General features: G+C 47.5%; 1 protein-coding gene across 1 annotated transcript in view; it reads right to left on the bottom strand.

Annotated features, from left to right (window-relative positions):
• Window positions 1–4,506: 4,506 nt before the first annotated feature.
• Window positions 4,507–20,758, bottom strand: part of LOC146796670 (uncharacterized) — a 440,337-nt gene continuing 424,085 nt past the window's right edge. Inside the window, exon 20 of the mRNA XM_085629345.1 lies at window positions 4,507–7,474. Coding sequence (XP_085485471.1) covers window positions 7,391–7,474 — 84 coding nt within the window. The 3' untranslated portion in view covers window positions 4,507–7,390. The remainder of the gene's footprint in view (window positions 7,475–20,758) is intronic.

Raw genomic sequence — 20,758 nt, 5'->3', positions numbered from 1 at the left:
TGGTCTAAAAGGACGTCATCTGTCCGTAAATGTGGGCACTCGTGCTCTCATGTGCTCTCTCGGCTCTCCCCCCTTCTTTCTATGCCCAACTTACTGTTTCCTTGGTGTCCTCCTCTCACGAAGCTCAGCGGAAACCGGAGCAGAGTTCCCACCTCTTCGGGGCAGACGGGGCTCACTGCCCTGACAGGAAGATCTCTCAAAGGGGGGAAGGCGAAGAACAGGGCACAACCACCAACCGCCTCCCCCAAGGACTACCCTGCGGGTGGGTCTCCTCCGCTGGTGGAAGCCTCGCTCCTCCGCTCCCCACAGCCCGCTGGACTCACTCCCTAGCAGTCTCCATAGGCCAGGCGCTGTCCCAATTCACCTCGCGTCCTCAGTTCAGCACTCCCGCAGCCGCCAGAAGCAGCGCGGCTTGCGGGGGCGCAGCCTCCTCTCTCAGCTGGCAACAGCGGGGCAGCGCTTCGGCGTCTGCCCCGCTCACGTGACTCCAGGCGGCGGCTTCAATGCCGGATCCAGCCCGCACTTCCTGGATAGGAGTCTCTCCTCAGCCGGCTGACGCGATGCCTGCCAGCACTCCCCAAGAGGTCCCGTCACTTCCTCAGACCTCCCGGCGATCCCAGGCCTCTCCCTGGGCCACAGGCAGCCTCACGGACCCGGCACTGCGGCGGTGAACGGTCCAGGTAGGGCTCAGGCAGGGGGGGGGGGGCAGAAATTAAGGGAGCCGGGCTCACATGAAGCTGGTGAGAAGATCTCTTAGTTACTGGGCACGGACATCTCCCCTTTAGTCAGGGATGATGGACACTCGCTAAGGCCAGCCTGATTCAACATCCAGGCCCAACAGGGATGAGGGATAGGTAGTCCCAAACGGCGATTCCTTCCCGGGTCCTCTTTCAGGGATACTGACTACCTGGGAGTCCCCAGGGTAACGATGTCCTTATAAGTCGTTGGCTGCGTTCAGGGACCAGTCAGAAGGTTGAGGGTGGTGTCCACTGATGAGGGAAGTCGCGCAGACCCTAAGACCTGTCCATTCCCTATCTAGCGCAGCCACCTCTCCACTCAGGTGCCTTACTCCTGACTACCTCACAGCTCAACTAAGTCCTAAAATGGCCGCCCTGCCCTCACCTCTATTTATCACCTGGGGCCTGACTGGCCAGAGTGGCCCAGAAGGTTCCGGAACCTCTCATGGCAGTCTATGGCTCAGGTGTTGAGGTGACAGTTGGGACCACCATTTTGTGAGACTAACCTCCCTCTTCCGTTTTCTTCAGTGAAGCACCTTGCGCCTCTCCCTCAGCTAGTGAGAATGAGGCGCCCAGAGCCTCTACATTAACACCCAAAAAGTAGTTAGTGGACAGAAACAAATGAGAAGGAAAAGGGAAAAAAAAAAATGAGGAGGGAACTGCCAAAGGGCTGACAGGTCTAACAGGGAGCATGACATACATTGAGTAGAGCTCCAAAGTATATGGCTAACGGCAAAGTACATTTTTCTTAACAAATTTAGAGCCCAGCACACTTATATAATTAAATCCAGTAACACTCCTTCTCTGCTTGACTGCAAGGTTAAGTTTCTCGATGCGTTCTTACAACCCGACTGAAAATGCGTGATTGGATGTTTTTAAATGTCCTACACATTCCTAATCAGCCACGTTTGGTGTCGCACCCATAACTTGTTCTTCTTTGGCTTTATTGCTGATGAATCGTGTGCCATTTGCGCTCTCTGTGGGATGTTGGCCAATTTTTGTGGTTAGTATTTTGTGCCAATGTAGAATATGCTTCTATGAGACACGTTCTTTTTATCTTTTAAACGTGTACATTTTCGCTGCTATTGATGGCCGTAAAAAGACATCAGATGCTGTTGCCCACGTGCGGTCTAAAATGGATTTCTAAAATTGCCACATGGTTTTTCCGATTTCACTTAGTCGGTTAATCCCTAGGGTTGTATACACTTAATTATCTAGTGTACGCCTGGCCAAAGCATTAGAAGCATAGTTAACTAGTTTAGTCACATCACATTTTTTTTTTTCCAAAACAGTACTGGTTTACAAAGTCAGAGTTATAGATTTTTGCTTGATCTTAACGAAGTGATGGTTTCCATTGTTACATTTGTCAATAGACAGCTTAGCTCAAATATTATTGTTAAATCCCACCCTCCCTAATGGATAATTGCTTATAGTATGATCTTTCATAATAGAACATGGGTACCTAGTATATCTTGCAAGACAATCTTTTAAGCACTGTAGTCAAAACCACTCAAGTGGTCAACATTGTTCAAATTAACACCATGTACCTGGCATGTCACACAGTTTGATGCTTACTTTCCCCCATATTAAAGAACGGTAGATGTTTCAGCCCCCAGGCTAATGTGCGGCATAGCTGAATACATATAAGGTCCCAAAGGCGAGACCGATTGCATTGCAAATGCTTGTTCTATTTGCGGTAGCTCACTTGCTTTGGAGAGCAATGGACAATGCATCAGGCCGTTTGAGGTCAGACTCTGCACAGATCTTTGCAAGTTTATTTTTAAGCACCTCCATTATTTCGCTCAACGTTCCCAGCTGATTGGGGGTGATAGGCTCAGGGGAAGTTTGGTTGTATTTTCAGAGTCTTACAAAAGTCTAGTATTATTTGGGTAAAGAAATGAAATCCATTTCTACTGTTTATGGACAGTACAATGCCAAACTGAGGAATCAAGTCTTATAAATGTATTTGTGATACTGTCTTTGCATCCGCTTTAATACAAGGGCATTCCATGATGCTTGTGTGCAATGTATGGGAGTAGGACCTTTGGCGCTACCGAGTGGCCATCTTGGGAACGCTGCAAGTGGTCCAAATGTAACCTACGTCCCTTCCACTTCCACTGCTGTTTCTTCCCTTCCGATGTGTTATGTTGTTGTCCTTGGAATTCATAAAAATGTCACCAGACCTGCAGATAACAATAGAATCTCATATTGGGTGTGTTGGGCACCAGATAAACGTTAGGTTTTGGAGGTCACTAAAAAGGACTAGTGAATAATTACTGCTGGTCGCTAATTCCTCTCTAAACCTTTGGGGTTTCTCCCTAATATTGGGAAACTCTTTAAATAAATTCCTGAGATCCACTGGGGTCAAAGAGACATGGACTGTCCTTGGCACTGGGCAACTGCCTTGCCCCGCTTGTGCCACACAACTGCGCGTGTGAGAAGCAACTGGAGAGAGGACATGGATAATTTGTGACATATAAACCATCTCTTTCTTGGGAGAAGTTGGAGACTTTGTGATGGCACTCTGTGTGAGCAAATACGAGTAATGGGGTAGTCAGGTTTGTAGGATAGAGGGGATGTAAGTGGACCCCTTAGGGGTGCACAGGTTACCTGAGAGAACAGGAGGAGGTAGCCCTTCGAGGAAATTAATGTCATCAGGAGTCTCATCATCATCAGAGTTTCTTTAAGCTGCGGATACATCAGGGCACTAGGCGGAACCATCAAGCCTTTGTCATATTTCACCGTCACCTTGTCATCAGCCAAGTCTTTGCAGCATTTTTCTTTTTATTCTTTCACCTATTCACTTAAATTTTCCGAGGAGTCTTTAAGACTCCAAAACAGAGACTCATGGAGTCTCTTAGACGTCTCTTCATACCATTCAAGATATACATTACATTGATCTTCTGGTGCCCTACTTTCCCTTGCTTCCAAAACTTCCAACCAAACATCCTTCTACTGGAAATTGTTGGGAGGGTTCCATTTTTGTGCACTAGTGCTAATTAAACACATACTTCCATGCTCTGTGCCCATAATGCACGTAATTATAATGTGCTGCAGTCCATTTTCATGGGGTGACCCATCAAAAGGGGACACTTCATTTTTGATGGGAGTGCGGAGGCTGCTCAGGATGTAGAAAGATCGAAGAGTTTATATGTTTCTAACCCAAAGGAGCAGCAACATGCAACCCTTGTGCAACGTCAAAATCCTTTTATGTGCTTAATACAGGGAGGACACCAAGGTGCTACTAAAAGGTACTCATTCTGCTATGCTGTGGCTACTCATTGCCGATAAGAAGCAACAAATGTAGAAGGAAAATAATAATTTAGATCTTCCTTAATGAGGGTGTTTGATGAACCTTGGGAAAAGCTCTCATCATGGACACAGAAAAATAATGCCATTGCAAGGCCTGCACCATGAACCTAGCCCTTTGTTGCATGCGCCACAGGCAGAAGTAATGCGCAGGTAAGTATGTAGCAGAACATAATATGTTACACATTTTGAAAAGAAACCTCTGAGACACTCTAGTAAAGGACCCTCCTGCAGAAACCGGATATTGCTCATTGATTGTCCTTACTAACGTTCAGGACATTAGTTCAACTTGCATTGGAAGTGAGCACATGCAACTCTGGTCTTCTAAGACGTAGGTTTGGCATACTTTCCAACAACATCTACAATGTGGCACCATTTCCATGTGATGGAAAGCGAAAGAGCTACACAAAACCTTTTACAACCTGATTTAAGAAGGAAAAAAAAAACAATAACAAAGGAATTTTATTAACCCTTTTTTTAATTTATACAGAAGCTCACATAATTTCTTTACATAAATTGTATAAACAGTTAAAAAGAAACACTTTTTAATAGAAAACATATCTACAGAGTTGGAAAGAAAACAACCAGTAGGGTTTGGGTGTGGACAGCTCAAAATTGAGAATGAACTGTGATTGAGAGGCACTTCTTTTCTGTATAACATGTTTGATTTGACATTTGAGAACTATTTCGTTACACTTAGGTATTTTAAAGTGAATTATAGATGTAACAGTCACCTTTGTCAGACTACTGCCGCATGCTGTGAAATAATGCCCACTCACTAATGAACAGTATAATTGGGATTTGATTCAATAAAAAAATTTAGTAGGGATCTATAACTAAATTTAAAACAAAGCTAAAAGTCGTGGCCCTTGTTTTTTTAAAAATATATATTCCATCTGACTGGGCATTTCAGAATTAACGTAAAATGGGAAGGTTAGTCCGAAAGATGCTCTAGCTGACAAACCACAAGAAACCCTTGGTTTACCATGGTGCCACATGGCAGGTGAGCATTTAATCCTTCTGCAGTCTGTGCTCTGTATCAACTGGAGAAGCTCTTCATAGTCCCTCAAGTGTTATCAGTGGGCCATGATGGAATGAGGTCCATAGTGTCTACTCATGACGCGGATATTGCATAAAGTGTATACCGAGTCTGTGGCCTTCATTCTGGGGAATAGAAAGTTAGAAAAAAAGGGAACGAAGGCTTGAGGGATTTAACTTAGTGCTGCATGTATTCACTTGTTGGCATCTTTCAAGACTGAGAGCTAGTCCAGCATCGACTGACTACCCAGAGCTCCGTTACACACCAAGATTACAAAAGAAAAAACACTTGAGCCCTCAGAAATGCTGAATACACACTTTAACACTACACTTTAAGACAAATGATCCTCCACTGTGGTTTCCATGCCACAAAGTGCTATGTCAGAGAGTGAAACACAGCATAGTTACTACAGTTCCTGGAGCCAGACATGCAAACATTATTGCTAAATATCCAGTAGTCTTACTACCGGCGGACAGTAAGGAAGTGTCGTTATGAACACTGCAATGCACCAGGTAAGCTGGCGCACGATCTGCATTTAGTTTATAAAAACTTAATTAAGATTTAATCAGACTCTTTAATGCCTACAATTAAAGTTAGTTGTAAATGTGCTCATGCTTCAAGGTTTCTTTAAAAAAATATATATGCTGTGAATGAGATTCCTATTTTGAGCACAGGGAAAAAAACAGATGGAAAGTATGATATGTTATTCGACATAGTTGAAAAATGCACAAGAAAACATCTCAGCTGGATGGTACACAACTGTGCATGTCATATGCAAAAACGTCTTCCTTCGGGTAACAGTTTAAAAAAAAATGTCAAAACCCTACTACAATGGGTGGCACATCATTTCTGCAAATTCGAACAAGTGCCTTTGCTTTATGGAACGGCTTTCTACAAAGAGGGGCGTCATCCACCTCACCCCAAAACTATTTGCCCACTTCACACACTATATTTTATTTAGACAAATAATGACGAAAATAGTTAAACTTCTATACAGGAAATGAAAAAACACTCCTCACACAGGGACTGAATGTCCAGCTCTATTCAACTCTGACCTATGACGCAGAGGTCCAGCTCTGCCCAAAAACCAAGTGCTCATACACAATATGAGTCGAAACTGTGCACGATTGCGCCACAGAAGTGGAATACTGCAACTTAACTCGAATGGGTTGCGACACAAGGCTTAAAGATCAAGTGAATAACATTTTCTTAAAAAACAAACAAAAAAAACTTATATATATTTATATTTTTGGGATGGAGGTGTCCAAAGATATGTTATGCACAGAATCACTACGGCAGTTAAAATGGGGCTCATGATTAGGACAGAACAATTGATTACAACACTGTTTTAAAAAGTAAAATAAAAAGGAGGTTTAGAAATTGATGGAAAAAAAGAAGCAGTGGTCAAATAACTGGAAATAGCACCATGTCATCCACTGAATGCCGCATTAATCCAAAGTGATTCATCCGGCAGAGGCCCTATCGGCGAGCCCTGTATGTCCCCTTGCTATGACCAAGCACGGCAGACAACTGCTCCACCGCACTCTGCATGGGGCGTGAAGAGACTATATGTACACCACTTATCCTATTCATAATACATGAGCTTCTTCTATTAATTTACAGAGGTGAAGCTGAGGAATTCTAACACCAGCTTTTTTCAGCTAATAAAATCACACCAAGAAATCAGGACTTGTTCCCTCTTCTGCACCCCCCCCCCCCCCCCCCCCCAACCCTAACTGTGCATATTGCCATTACCTGAAAATACTGTTTAGTGCTGAGCTGAAAACTGCAAGCTATGATGGGACAAAACAGGATGCTGGCCTGCAAACCCGTTGATTTATGCAATGGCGATATCCGAACATGTGCAGTCGCCTGCAAAGAAACCCTTTAAAATGCCCTTCACATTAAGCGCTGGATATACGCATGTTCATATTCCGAAAGCCAAAACTGCATGGATTGTTTTTGTGGGTAGTGGCCTGTAAAACGCCTACTGCAAATATTGCATATGACAAAGAAAAACAGAGGGTAATGACATTTAAACTGCAATATATCTGCGTAGGCTTGAAATAAAACGCTTTAATACAGAAACATCTCAGCAAGGCTACGAAGAAAAGTGCAGCCATAAATTACATAAAACAAAAGTACTTAGCGATCGGATTGGCTGGCTGGGTCCATAAATAAGGTATATTGCGATTGGGGAATTGTGATCATGTGACCACACAGTCTATCACAACGAAACTGCTTTCGGGCAACGTCTTTTAAAGAGCTCTGGCTGTGAACCTTTTGTGTTGGTCTCCATCCGTTGTTATCTTCTTGCCTGACACACTTCAATCTTTTTCTTCAACTCATTCCGCTCCGCTGGAGTAAAGAAGATGCAGGATGAAGACACCTGCAGAGAGAGGAAGAGGTTAGCGCCAATCTGGGGAGAATCCGCGGGGTTGGAGAAGGACTACAAGTACTAAAGAAGTCAAATATCTAAAACACCAACTGTGGGGAGGGAAGGGCCAACAATCCACACATCTCCGAGTGCAAGCATCGCCTATGCAAGAGCTATTGGCTTTGTCAATGTGTTTTAAGCCATGTTGTACAGTAGCGCAGCTGCTGTGCGGCATGCTTGCAAGTCACCTGCGTTGCCTCATAGACGGGCTGCAGTCGAGTGGAAACGCATGGACGCAAAGGCATGCGTGCACCACAGGCAAGGACTGCGCACACAGTTATAAACTATCAAGATTGCCAATAAGAGGATATCATGATGGTCAAGAGGCCTACTGTCACGATACTCATGGTCATCGAGCCCAGGTGCTGCTTTCCCCAAATGCAGGTTGGATTCTGGGACTTGAAGTTTTGCTTTTCCAGCTACACGAACTGATGGGCCTTTCCATCTCAGCAGCAGGGCCTGCAATCTCCCCTACGCTGTTTTGGGCTAAAATTCAAGGGCCAGAGGGCACTGTATATTTTGGGGTGAACATAAACCCGAACCACATATTGGCCTGTGCCTTAAATCAGGTATGCACTTCCTTTGTATTAAAAAAAACTGTAGATGTGTACAGATGATGGGGACAATTATCTGTTAATCTTGATGCGGGTTTAAATGACCAGGGCTCTTTCTACCTAAAAGCATACTACTCACCAAAATATGGAAGGCCAGCCTTTCATCCAGGCGTGATGTGGTACACGTTGTTCCAGTGCATGCTTAATTTGTGTTTTTTTGGGTACTTAAGATTAATTTGAATGAAAGATACAATATACAAGCACACTGCCCTGTGTCTCCGCTGGAAACATATAGCATGCAATGCTGATAATGCTGGTGCCTTCTTGAAGTCCATGAAATCACGGTGGACCTTTTATCTGGCTTGGGGAGGATGTTCACGGCTCTTTTATTGTTAACTTATCAGCGCCTCCGAGGCCTGTACGGTGTGGGGAGGAACTTCAAACTGCTGTAAGGAGACCTGAAAATCCTCTATGTACACAATAAAGTCCATCGCACGGTAAAACTAGAGTACAGTTAAGGCAGAGAGCACGGTTCTCTCCCTTCCGCTGGTCGTGCACTGCATTTATAAAGCAGTGGCGGCTCCTCCGCTAAGGTGGAGAAGCGTCGCCCCACTACTGTGAAGTAAAGGAAACATAAAATGATAATAACTTGCGGTATTAACATTTTATGTTTCCTTCTGCTGCAGCTTTGCATTTGGAGCGGGCTGCTCTGACAAGAGAGGAGCAGGGGAGGAGGGGTTTGCCACTCCTAATTGCACATGACTGTTTGGCCGGCCCTTTTGTGGATACAAAAAGATGAACTTGATGAACAAGTTACTTACCTTCGGTAACGATGTATCTGTAAGAAACATTAGTTAGTTAGATTCCTCACCTTAGAATATCCCCAGGCGTCAGGCTGGATCCGGAAAGATTTTTGTAGCAATACCCCTTGCGCGTCAGTAGGCGTCGTCTGCGGCTCTGCGTCCGTCGTCGGCGTCATGCGCCGGAATGACGTCGGAGTACTTAAGACGCCGCTCTCGCGCGCTGACGTCAGTTCTTATACATAGCTTTCCGCGCCAGGGACGCTGAGTCATGCAAGAGACCGACACTGGTGCCAAAAAATCTAGGGCCCTGAAAGGGAGAACCTTTACGCTAGATGTTGGTTCGCAGAACGGGGAGGCTGGGTGGGTCGGTGAGGAATCTAACTAACTAATGTTTCTTACAGATACATCGTTACCGAAGGTAAATAACTTGTTCATCTGAAAGAAACACGTTAGTTAGATTCCTCACCTTAGAATAGATACCCCAGCAATACCAACCCCGGAGGTTGGCCTGCGAACCAAGATCACACCAGAAAGTCCTGGAGAACAGAACGGCCAAAGTGGCCATCTCTCCGGACTTGACTGTCCAGGCAATAGTGCTTGGCAAACGTGTCCCAGGGCAGTTGTCGCCTCTGTGGCCTGGGTGGAATGGGCTCTCAGCCCAACAGGAGGGACCTTTTTCGCCAAGGAATAGCAGAGTTTAATACACAACACGACCCATCGCGAGATGGTCCGCTTGTGCACAGCTTTACCCTTCTTAGCACCTACATATCCAACAAAAAGTTGGTCGTCCACCCGGAACTGTTTTGTGCGGTCCAAATAAAAGGACAGCGAACGTTTTGGGTCCAGACGGTGGAGCCTCTCCATCTTTTGAAGGATGCGGAGGCAGAAAGAAGGTGGGCAGCGTGACAGATTGCCCGATGTGAAAGTGAGTCACGACTTTAGGAAGAAAAGAAGGACGTGTCCGGAGGACAACCTTATCCGGATGAACCGAAAGGAAGGGAGGCTTAGCTGACAGAGCCTGGAGCTCACTCACCCGCCTAGCGGAGGCGATAGCCACCAGGAAGGCAGTTTTCAGAGTCAGTAGACAAATTGGACAGTTGTGAAGGGGCTCAAAGGGAGCGCACATCAGAAAAGTGAGAACAAGGTTCAAGTCCCACTGAGGCATTACGAATGGAACAGGAGGGAACATATGAGTAATGCCCTTAAGAAAACGGGAGACAACAGGGGACTTGAAAAGAGAAGGCTGATCAGGAAGCCTTAAGAAAGCAGAGATTGCAGCAAGATAACACTTCAAGGTGCCCAGAGCAGAGCCCTGCTGGGCCAAAGAAAGAAGAAAGAGGAGAACCGCAGAAAGGGGGGCAGAAAGGGGATCCATAGCCTTTGCTGTGCACCATGCCACAAATTTGTTCCACCGGCAGGCGTATACCGTCTTTGTGGAGGGACGCCTGCTGCCAGAATGACATCACAGACTTCAGGAGGCAAGTCAAATAGCATCAACTGTCGCCGCTCAATCTCCACACATGGAGGTGGAGGCTGGACAGGTTCGGGTGGAGGACCGTCCCCTGCTGCTGCGACAGAAGGTCCTCCTGAAGAGGCAGTCATATCGGGGTGTCGATGGACATACTGAGGAGCTCGGGATACCAGTACCTTCGTGCCCAATCCGGATCCACCAAGATGACTTGGGCCCGGTCGCGCCCGATCTTCAGCACTCTGGGCAGAAGTGGTATAGGCGGAAAGGCGTACAACAGACCGCAACTCCACTTGCGACGAAAAGAGTCTCCGAGCGAGTGCCGCCTTGGAAATTCCAACGCGCAGAACTGCTGACATTGCGCGTTCTCTTCGGTGGCGAATAGATCTAACCAAGGCTCTCCCCACTGCAGAAAGAGACCTTGCGCCACGTCAGAGTTCAGACGACATTCGTGATCCATCATGCACCGGCAGCTGAGTTAGTCTGCTCTGGCGTTCAGAGAGCCCGCCAGATGTTGAACCACCAGGGTGATGCCCTGATGTTCCAGCCATGTCCAGAGGCGCAGAGCCTCCTGACAAAGGGTCCACGACCCCACCCCGCCCTGTTTGTTGCAATACCACATGGCGGTGGTGTTGTCCGTGAACACCTGCACAACACTTCCCCGGACAGAGGGAAGGAAGGCTTTCAGTGCAAGTCGGATCGCCCTCAGCTTCAAGAGGTTGATATGGAGCCGAGTCTCCGCCGGAGACCAGAGTCCTCTGATCTCCGCCTCTCCCATATGGCCCCCCCATCCCAGGAGGGACGCATCCGTCACTACGACATGCTCCAGTTGGGGTAGGGAGAGGGATCTGCCGCTGACCCAATCACGATTCGTGAGCCACCACTGCAGCTGGTTTGCAGTGCCCTCCGAGATCAAGACATGGCCGGACAGGTTGCCTCGATGCTGGGCCCACTGAAACTTCAGGTCCCACTGCAGAGCCTGCATCCGCCACCTGGCGTGAGGTACCAACAGGATGCAGGAGGCCATCAGCCCCAGAAGCCGCAGCACCAACCTGACCGAAACCCAGGACAGAGGCCGGAAGATGGAAATCAGGGCCTGAATGTCCCGGACCCGCTGTTCCGGCAGATAGACCCGGAACTGCGCCGAATCGAGAACCGCCCCAATGAAAAGGAGCTTTTGGGAGGGACTCAGGTGTGACTTCGGCACATTGATGGAGAACCCCAGCGAGTGCAGGAGGTCGGCCGTAGTCTGGAGGTGGGAGACGACGTGCTGGGGTGAGCCCGCCTTCAACAGCCAGTCGTCGAGATAGGGGAAGACTGGAACCCCTGATCGGCGCAGATGAGCTGCGACCACCGCCATCACTTTCGTGAACACCCGAGGGGCACTGGTGAGGCCTAAGGGGAGCACGGTGAACTGAAAGTGCTCCTGACCCACCGTGAACCGCAGGTAACACCGTTGGGCCGGCAGGACGGGGATGTGGAAATAAGCGTCCTGCAAGTCCAACGCTACCATCCAGTCTCCAGGGTCTAGGGCAGCCAGAACCTGAGCTAAAGTGAGCATCCTGAACCGGTCCTTCCGGAGGAAGGAGTTCACGCTCCTGAGGTCCAAGATCGGGCGTAGACCCCCTTTGCCCTTCTTGGGAACCAGAAAGTAGTGGGAATAACAACCACGACCTACTTCTGGACCAGGAACGCGCTCGACGGCCTCTTTGGCCAAGAGGGCCGAAACTTCCTCCCGTAGAAGATGCAAATGATCCCCCGACAAACAGTGGTTCAGCGGTGGCATGGCTGGAGGAGTCGTCTCGAAGGGGAGGGAGTAGCCCCTTTGGACGATTTGCAGCACCCACCTGTCCGACGTGATGGAGTGCCAGTGGAGCAGGTGATGGCGAACTCTGCCGCCCACTGGCGTTGAATGGGCCTGAAAGCTCGGACTCTGAGGGCTTTGAGGCGGATGCTGCCGGGGTGGATTTGGACTGAACGGCAAGTTGACCTCCAGTACCGCCTCGGCGGAATCCGCGACCGCGTGCAGGTTGGTTCTGCGGCCGGTGGCTGGGTGGACGTGAGGAGGCGCCACTTCCTTGGCCACGAAAGGGACGAAAGGCGGAAGTTTGCGGCCGCCGGGCCGAAAGACCCAAGGACTTGGCCGTGGCCCGGGAGTCCTTGAACCGAGCCAGCGCACTGTCCGCCTTCTCACCAAAAAGGCAAGTGCCATCAAAGGGCATGTCCATGAGGGAACTCTGGACATCCCTTGAAAATGACGTGGACCTCAGCCAGGCGTGACGCCGAAGCGCCACCGTGTTGGAAATCGCCCGACACAGCGAGTCCGTGGTGTCAAGTCCACACCGTATGGCGTGCCGTGCTGCATCTCGACCGTCAGCAAGTGATTGAGTGAGTCGTGCCCGGGCCTCCACCGGGCATAAGGGCAGCACGTCCTCCACCGTATCCCACAGAGAGTGGGAATAACGGTCCAAAACGCAAGCGGTATTTAAAGACCGCAGCCCCAAACTCAGGGATGAGAACAGTTACTTGCCAAACTGTTCCAACCTTTGGGATTCCCGATCCGGAGGAGCGGACGGGAAGGAGGATTGGGAGGTTGAAGCCTGGATAACCAGACTCTCGGGGGTGGGGTGTTGGGAGAGGAAACTGGGGTCGCCCGGAGCAGGGCGGTGGCGCCGGGCAACGTTCCGGTCCACAGGAGGAACTGTGGAGGGCTTGGACCAAGTGCCCTGCAGAACGTCTATGAGGGCCTCATTAAACTGCAGCAGAGGCTCAGTGGAGCTTGCTGTCGGTTGAAGGACCTCTGTGAGGACGTTAGTCCTCACAGCCACAGCAGGCAACTCCAGCCCTAAGGCTTCGGCCGCCTTGCGCAGCACCAGTGAAAAAGCTGCACCCTCCTCCGAGGCCACAGTCGGAGGAGAGATGAAGCCAGCGTCCGGCGAAGTGTCCAGACCACTGGCATCCCCCAGTTCGTCTGCCCAGTCATGTGCAAGTTGACCCTGGAGGGCCATAGGGTCCTCAGACCCCTCCCAGTCACCCCAGTCATCCGATTCCTGATAAACAGGAGGAACGATCGGAGCCGGACGGTAGATGAAATGGTCATCCATCGACATTGGGTGCGGCGCCGGATGGCGCCGTACCGGCGTCTGGTCCGGACAGGGGCTGAGCCGGGGAACGGCGTCATCTGGAGACGGCACCGGAGGTGGAACCGGTGTCGGCGGAGGAGGCGTCGTGAGGTCGACCGGCGCCGACCGAGATCCAGGCCTGGATCCCTCGGGGACCTGCGGCGTCGGGGCCGTCGACGGGGCCGGAGCCGCCGGCACGCGAGGCGTCGACGGCGGAGCCAGGCCCCTCATGGCCGAGATGAAGGCACTGACCTCCGCCGGAGTGGCGTCAGTTCCAAGGACCAGCGGGTATGGGGACGGACGTGGCTCCTGCAGCTCCGACAGAGCCACGGGGGTGGGACCACCCTGACCCTCAGCCGAGTCGCGCGACCGGCGAGGGGAGTCCGAAGAGCGATGTCGTTTCTTGGAGTGCTTCGACTTACCCGAAGACCCCGACGAGCGATGACGATGGCTGCGGCTCCGCGATCGGTCCTTGGACCTCCTCCTGGACCGGGACCGAGAGCGGCGTGGAGCCGAGTGCCGAAGCTCGAGAAGCTTACGGGACCGCTCCCGCCTAGCTTTCAACGTCAAGGCCTGGCAATCGAGGCACGACTCCGCGTCATGGTCGGCCCCCAGGCAATAAAGGCACCGGCGATCCGTCACCATCATCAGGCGATGACAGGCGTCAAAGGCCTTGAAACCAGGCATCCTACCGGCACCAGAGTCGAGTCGATAGACCAAAAGAAGTCAAAAAAAGTTAGTCAAAAAATGACTAGGGGTAAGCTCTTCCCGGATCGGCGTTTACTGGTGCGGAAAAAAGAACTGACGTCAGCGCGCGAGGGCGGCGGCTAAGTACTCCGACGATGTCATTCCGGCGCACGACGCCGACGACGGACGCGGAGCCGCAGACGACGCCTACCGACGCGCAAGGGGTATTGCTACAAAAATCTTTCCGGATCCAGCCTAACGCCTGGGGATATTCTACGGTGAGGAATCTAACTAACGTGTTTCTTTCAGATATGGGTGTTAGTGCAGTCATGCTCTCTAGACTGGAAAACTGAGTTTTCTATTTGTTTTTGAGCTGTAACACCCAGACCTAGGAATATAAAGGCTTGGGTTTCCTTGCTTTTTTTTTTACTTTGATAACCCGAACAGCAGGGAGTTGTTTGGAGTCTATTGTATCATTCTCAAGGAGTTCTGGAGCAGGGGTTCGTAACTGCTTCTTAACCTTTTAACCTCTGCGGATCTCCCCTTAACATCTTATTGCTGGTATCCGGGGACCTTAACTCAATCATTATGGGAATCCAGGGACCCCTACTGAGGCCAGGATGCCCAGCTTAATTAATTTAAATGATTTGAACCTTAATACCAGACAAAAATTTTACAGATACACACATTCAAACAAATACCCGAATGATTACATATTGTATTTAATTCACAAATATGAAAAAGAAATAATCAAAATTTAATCAAAACTATATTGTTTAAAAAATTTGCACTGCTCCCACCAATCATTCTGAAGACACCAACCTAATTATTAGCATCCAAACTCCTACACGTTTAAAAATGCTCAATTTCACATTGTGTTCCTTATTACATACACTTTTATGAGTCCGTTAATAGTATGTAATTTTCTAAGCAGTCACAGACCCCCTGAATAGACCACAGGTTCAGAACCATTGCCCTAGAGCAATGGAGACAGGGATTTCAGTGGGGAAGCAGCAGAGGAGGGAGAGTGCTGGACAAAGCGTGCATTTTCATAGAGTGCCCAACTAAAAAGAGAAAAGTAGTTCATTAAAAAGCGAACAGAGAGGATAGAATTTAGCCTATCAAAAGGAGGTAAAGGGGTGATGCTACACGGGAGGGACAAAGACATGCTGAATTGTCTAAAACAAATAAAGCACGTCAACTGAACGCAAGCAAACGTGAGCTATAAAATATATAGCTAATGGTAACCAATGGGAGGATGTTATTCCTAGGGCAGCTTTCAGCATGCTTACCAATAGGTATCTGCAATCAGACAGCTGCGCTATCGGCTAGGCTTTGACCTAACAATAGGCGGCGTTGTTAATGATATATTTAAAGAAAAACTAACAATGCCTGGACAGCTCACAAACGTCATTCCAAAAGTTATCTGATGTGAACTACAATGAAAGTTTAACTAAAAACACAGGGCCTCATTAGGAGGTCCCAGTTATCTCACCAGGTAACAAAATGGTTATTTACACATAGAAGTTAAGTTGCAACTTGAATGATTTTCTGAATTCACATGCAGTGCATTATTACCCCATCTAGTGGTTGGGTACTAAAACTACTGCTACAGGTAAATTACCATTTCCTTTGACAGTTTTAATCTTTTTTGGAATCACATACTGTGTATTGATTCTCTAGTGGTATTTCCGTCACTTGTGAGGTTGGGTTGAAAGAGTGTGCCTCTGTGAAGAGGTATCTTAGTTCCTTCCATCCAATCTGTGCTTCTCTGTTAGTTTGAATGTCTACACAATAGTGTTTTAGGAAAGCGTGTACAGACTACCATGTAGCCGCTATGCAGGTGTCGTTTAAGTAGGTGTTGGTAATGAATACCAGTATAACTACCTGGTTTCCTGAGAAGTAATCTTGGGTGTTCTCATCTGGTGCTTCTCCCGCTACCTTGTAACATATGATGGTTTGTACAATCCACCTTGCAATAGTCCCTTTTATGACTAGGAAATTCCTGTTTGTTGACGCAAAGAAAATGAAGAATTTCCTTCACTTTGTGCACGGTTTTGTTTCTTACAGGTAATCCACAACAGCCCACCTGACTTCTACTGTGTGTAGGGTCCTTGCTGTTTCACCAGACTGCTGGAAAAAGGCTGGTTAGTTGCATCTCTTGGTTGACACGGAAGTGCGAAATACCTTTTGGTAGAAATTACAGGTTTGTTCTCATGCCACCCTGAATCCATGTATTTGGAAGTGAGGTTCTTGTAACAGGAGGGCCTGTAACTCATTGACCCTACGCAGCAAAGTAATAGCAATCAGCAATGCTTTCTTGAGGTGCTTTTATTAGCCGTATTAGCAACAGGTTCAGATTCCAAATTGGAGTGGGTGCTGACATCTGTGGTGCACTGTTTTAGCACCTTCCAAGAATCTGTTGATAACTGTTGTATCAAAGAAATGTATTCGTATAGTGCCATTGTGTAAGTCTCTATAGCTTACAGGTGCACCTTAAATGATGCATGTGAAGTCTTATCTAAAAGGTGCTAGGTACCCGAAAGGTTTGGAGTCTCTTGCTGTTATCCATTAGTCCTTCCTTAGTGCACCAGATGGCCAATTTGTTCCAATGGGGGCATATCACTGTCATGTTGTATGCCTCCCAGCCTCTCTCAGGACTTCTATGTATTTTGGGGAAGGTTGTCAAATTCTAAATCCTCAGGAGCCATGCCGCTAAGGAGAGGATGGCTGGCTCGGAGTGGTATACCTGTGCCTCTGGCATTAAAAGGTCCTGTAAGGTAGGTAGTTTTATGATGCTTTCTGTCATAAAAACTAGGTCTGAAAACCATGTTTATCTGGCCCATTGTGGCGTTCTCGTTATCACAGCTATGGTTGTCTGTTTGACTATGCTTAACACAAGCAGTAGCAGCAGTATTGGGCAGGAAACATATGCACATTTTTCTATCCATAGGACATCCCCTGGGACAGATGGTGTCTCTAGCTGGATACAAAGTTCTGGCATCCGAGGCGTAAACACCTGGATGCAAATGTTTGGCATTTTTTGTTTGATATACTGTTATTGGGTTTTTCAAATTATCGTAACACATAGATGGTCAACCAAAGAGTATCAAGAAAAGGAGAAGAAAAGGAAAAAAAATGTGTGTGTGTCACAATCATGATAATCTTGTAACAGACTGAAAGTCTACACAGAAAAATCAGGTATGAAGTGTGATGCACTCACAGTACATCATCTTCGGTCTTCAAGATCCACAGACCTAGCCCTCCCCCTATGCTCCATCACCACACCCTCTATTCCAGTTCAAAGGCCATATCTCTGAGCCAAGGGCTCAACTGGCAGTCGTGGAGATCAATGTCTCAGGTGGAAAGGAGATCTAGACTAATGTTCGTCTACTGCAGCCAACCTGTGATTCACAAAGCCAAGAGATGAAGAAGGGGATCCCAGAGGCGCTCAGTCGTGCAGATGGTCATTCAACTTGTAAATCGTTTTAGCAAATGTGCCAAGTGACCACAACATCAGACTAGTCAATGAGGCGATGTGTGCACTTTCAACCTCAGGAGGATGAAAAGTTTGTCTGTCGCCGTTTGCCAAAGAAGACAACCATTGCCTCTCACGTGCTGTAATATCATCTAGTGTGGCCATACTCCTTACCAAATCAAAACCCAACAGTGGCTGCAATGTGTAGGCCTGAACCGGTCTCAGCATGTACCAGACTATTTTTTAAACAGTCCTCAAGCAGGGGGGGGGGGGGCGGAGAAAGAGTATAATTAAATATGAAGGATATCGCCTCCTGTCAGCAGTTGGACATGGGGGGGCTAGTTTAGCTTGGTGGAGCTTGTAAAGAGACCAGTGCCAATCGGGGAGTAGTTTAAAATGACTGAATTTGTAGGAGGCTCCGCAGAGGCTCTTACTGTGTAGGTGCAGAAGGTCAGACAAATCCTTCTCCTCAAAATCAATTTGGCATCTTTGAGACCATAAGTTCCATAAGTAGTTCTCGATCGGTTTCAAGTGCAATTGGTTAACAATTTAAGTATACAGGCCAGAAATAAGCTTTTGTACGCGCCTCAGGTTGCCAGATAGTCATGGATAACAGAAGCAAGGGGAGTTTGCCTAGCACTTCCTAGTTTTTTCATGATGCAGCTCCTCAGTTGCAGATATTTCTAGGACTTCATATTCCTCTTGTAGCGCTGTGAACTCCTTCATGGTATCGTCTGTAAAGAACTGTTGTAGCACTAGGATTGCTCTAGAGATCCAGTCCTCCCAGAAAAAGCGTTGTCTGTCAATCCTTAAGTCAGCACTGGACCAGATCAGCGCTCCCATATGGAAGAATCCATTATGTGAGAGCACCTTACCCTGGCGCTTCCAAAGCTGGGTAGAGTTCTGCAGTTTGTGGTTCTGGGGAGCTTGCGGTCCTGCCGAATAGTTGTATAGAGCCTGTAGACTGTCCACTGCCCCTGAAAGGCGCACTCAATGAAAGTCTTGGCATTGTGAGTTTGCATGTGTTGTACAGAGGTCTATTTGTGGCCTATCCCTCTCCAGGAAGACACTTTCCACTATACCTTGTTTGAGCTTCCGCTCACATGCTGGTCTACTTAAACTTTATGGTTCCACGTTAGGCTGGACAGATGTATCGCTTCTCGTTATCTCTTTGTACTGCCCCTTCCATATCCTGTTCTGGCTTGGACAGCACATGTAATCTTCTTCTCCCTGTTTAAGTATAACATTGCTGTTGCATTGTCAGTCTGAATTTGCACGGTCTTCCCCTTGACATGTACGTGGAAAACCTACAGCGTGAGAAAAACTAATTTTTGTTTGAGTAAACAAATGCTTCACAGCTTCTAGGAAACTCCATTCACTCCTGATATTCAGTTTTCCCACATGTGCTCCCCATCTCGTGTGGGATGTTTCTGTAGTAATGGTCACAGAGGTAGATGGTGGTTTAAAAGGTCTATCGACTGTAAAATTCCCTATCTTCCACCATTGTATTTCCCTTTGCACCTTCTCTGTGACAACCACTGAATAGTCTCAGTTTCCGGACGCTTGTGACCACTGGCTCTGGGGCCATTCTTGAATTGGTATCAAGTGTGCAGTATAGCGTGAGGTATTAGAGGTATGTACACGGCTATCATGCCCATACATTTCAATACTGTCCTCAATGCCAGAGACTGTCCGGTCTGGTAGAGGACAGTCCAATGTGTTAAAGCCCAAATGGTCTTATGTATAGGGAATGCCTTGACCTTTCTCAGGTTAGTGTTGCTTCCTCGGTGACTGGGTATAATTTCTCCAAGTTTAGGGAGAATCCATATCTGTGCAGCATTTGTATCACTGTCTGGATGGTTCTTTGGTATTGTGTAAGGAAAATCTGCCTTTACCAGACAATCATCCATGTAGAGATACACATGTAAGACAGGCATTTCACCTGCTCGGTCCTCCAGGATTTTAATTTTAGCCAGTTAGCAGACCCAACTTCAGAAAGGTATTGCTTGAGTATCTATTCCAAGGTGTGTAATCTTACTTTCATTCAGTAACTCGTTTTCTGGTAGAGACACTATTTAACTGCAGATTCCTCACTGGACTTCCCATCCTTCTCCTTCGGCGAACTGGGATCTTCATCTAAAAGATCACATTAGACACTTCACACTAATCAAACATTGTTTTTTTTTTATGTGGCTTCACATGTTTGGGGTGGAAATAGTCACAAAAGAAACTGATGTCAGAATGCCAGGGTGGCGCATATATATTGGCACCACAACATCACTTCCGACACAGACTACGTCAACATGGAGCTGATCTACACCACCTATTTGCACACAGAGGTCCTCCTTAAGGTTTTCTGGATCCAGTGCAACCCTCCCCTAGGGAGTATTCTAACACGAGGAATTGAATTGTCTACCAGAAGAGATGATACTCTCATGGAATTAATGATACAGTCCCCAGAACTGTGTAGAAGAGTGCCGACTTTTCCCTATGACATCTAGTAAGATGGACTGTGATTTCAGCATCCAATTTAAAAACAAAACTGGAGTACTTTGGCATCTGATTCACATTGGTGGTTTCCTTGTGTATCAAGATGCCTCCAAGCCCCATTTGTTCTACGTTTATTGACTAAAGGGAGGGTAACTGGTGATGTGAGTAAACCCCAATGCTGGGCAACTCAGACTCTCAAAATAGCCTCACCGTAATTTAATCACAAAATTAATAAATAGAACTTATTTTGGTATATACATCTGCATAGGGGCTTAGTTCCAGGCCTCTATTGTTGGTTTGTTTTACTGTTGACATTTTGTTCCCGCCCACCAATCATACAACATGAGGCAATGGGTCCATCCACTTTAGACATTGGCTCTCTTCCACAGTGAGTGACAGCATGTGTGTCTTCAGGTTACTTTAATTGAAAACTGTATGTGTTCTGTGTGTCAATAAGAATGATATTTTCCTGTGAATCTCAGGCATTGAACCTCAAAAGGGTTTCCCTGCCTGTTTTAAGGCCATCTGTAAGCGAAGAAGCTCCTGTACCTTTATATTAAAATAACATACAATGTTTAAACATTCTTTTAAATTACACATTTTAACCACAAATATAGGTCTGACCTACTTAAGT

The sequence above is a fragment of the Triturus cristatus genome, chromosome 10 (genome assembly GCF_964204655.1).
Source record: "Triturus cristatus chromosome 10, aTriCri1.1, whole genome shotgun sequence".
NCBI lineage: Eukaryota > Metazoa > Chordata > Amphibia > Caudata > Salamandridae > Triturus > Triturus cristatus.
Note: the sequence above shows the minus strand (reverse complement) of the source record. Positions and strands in the feature narration are given on the sequence as shown.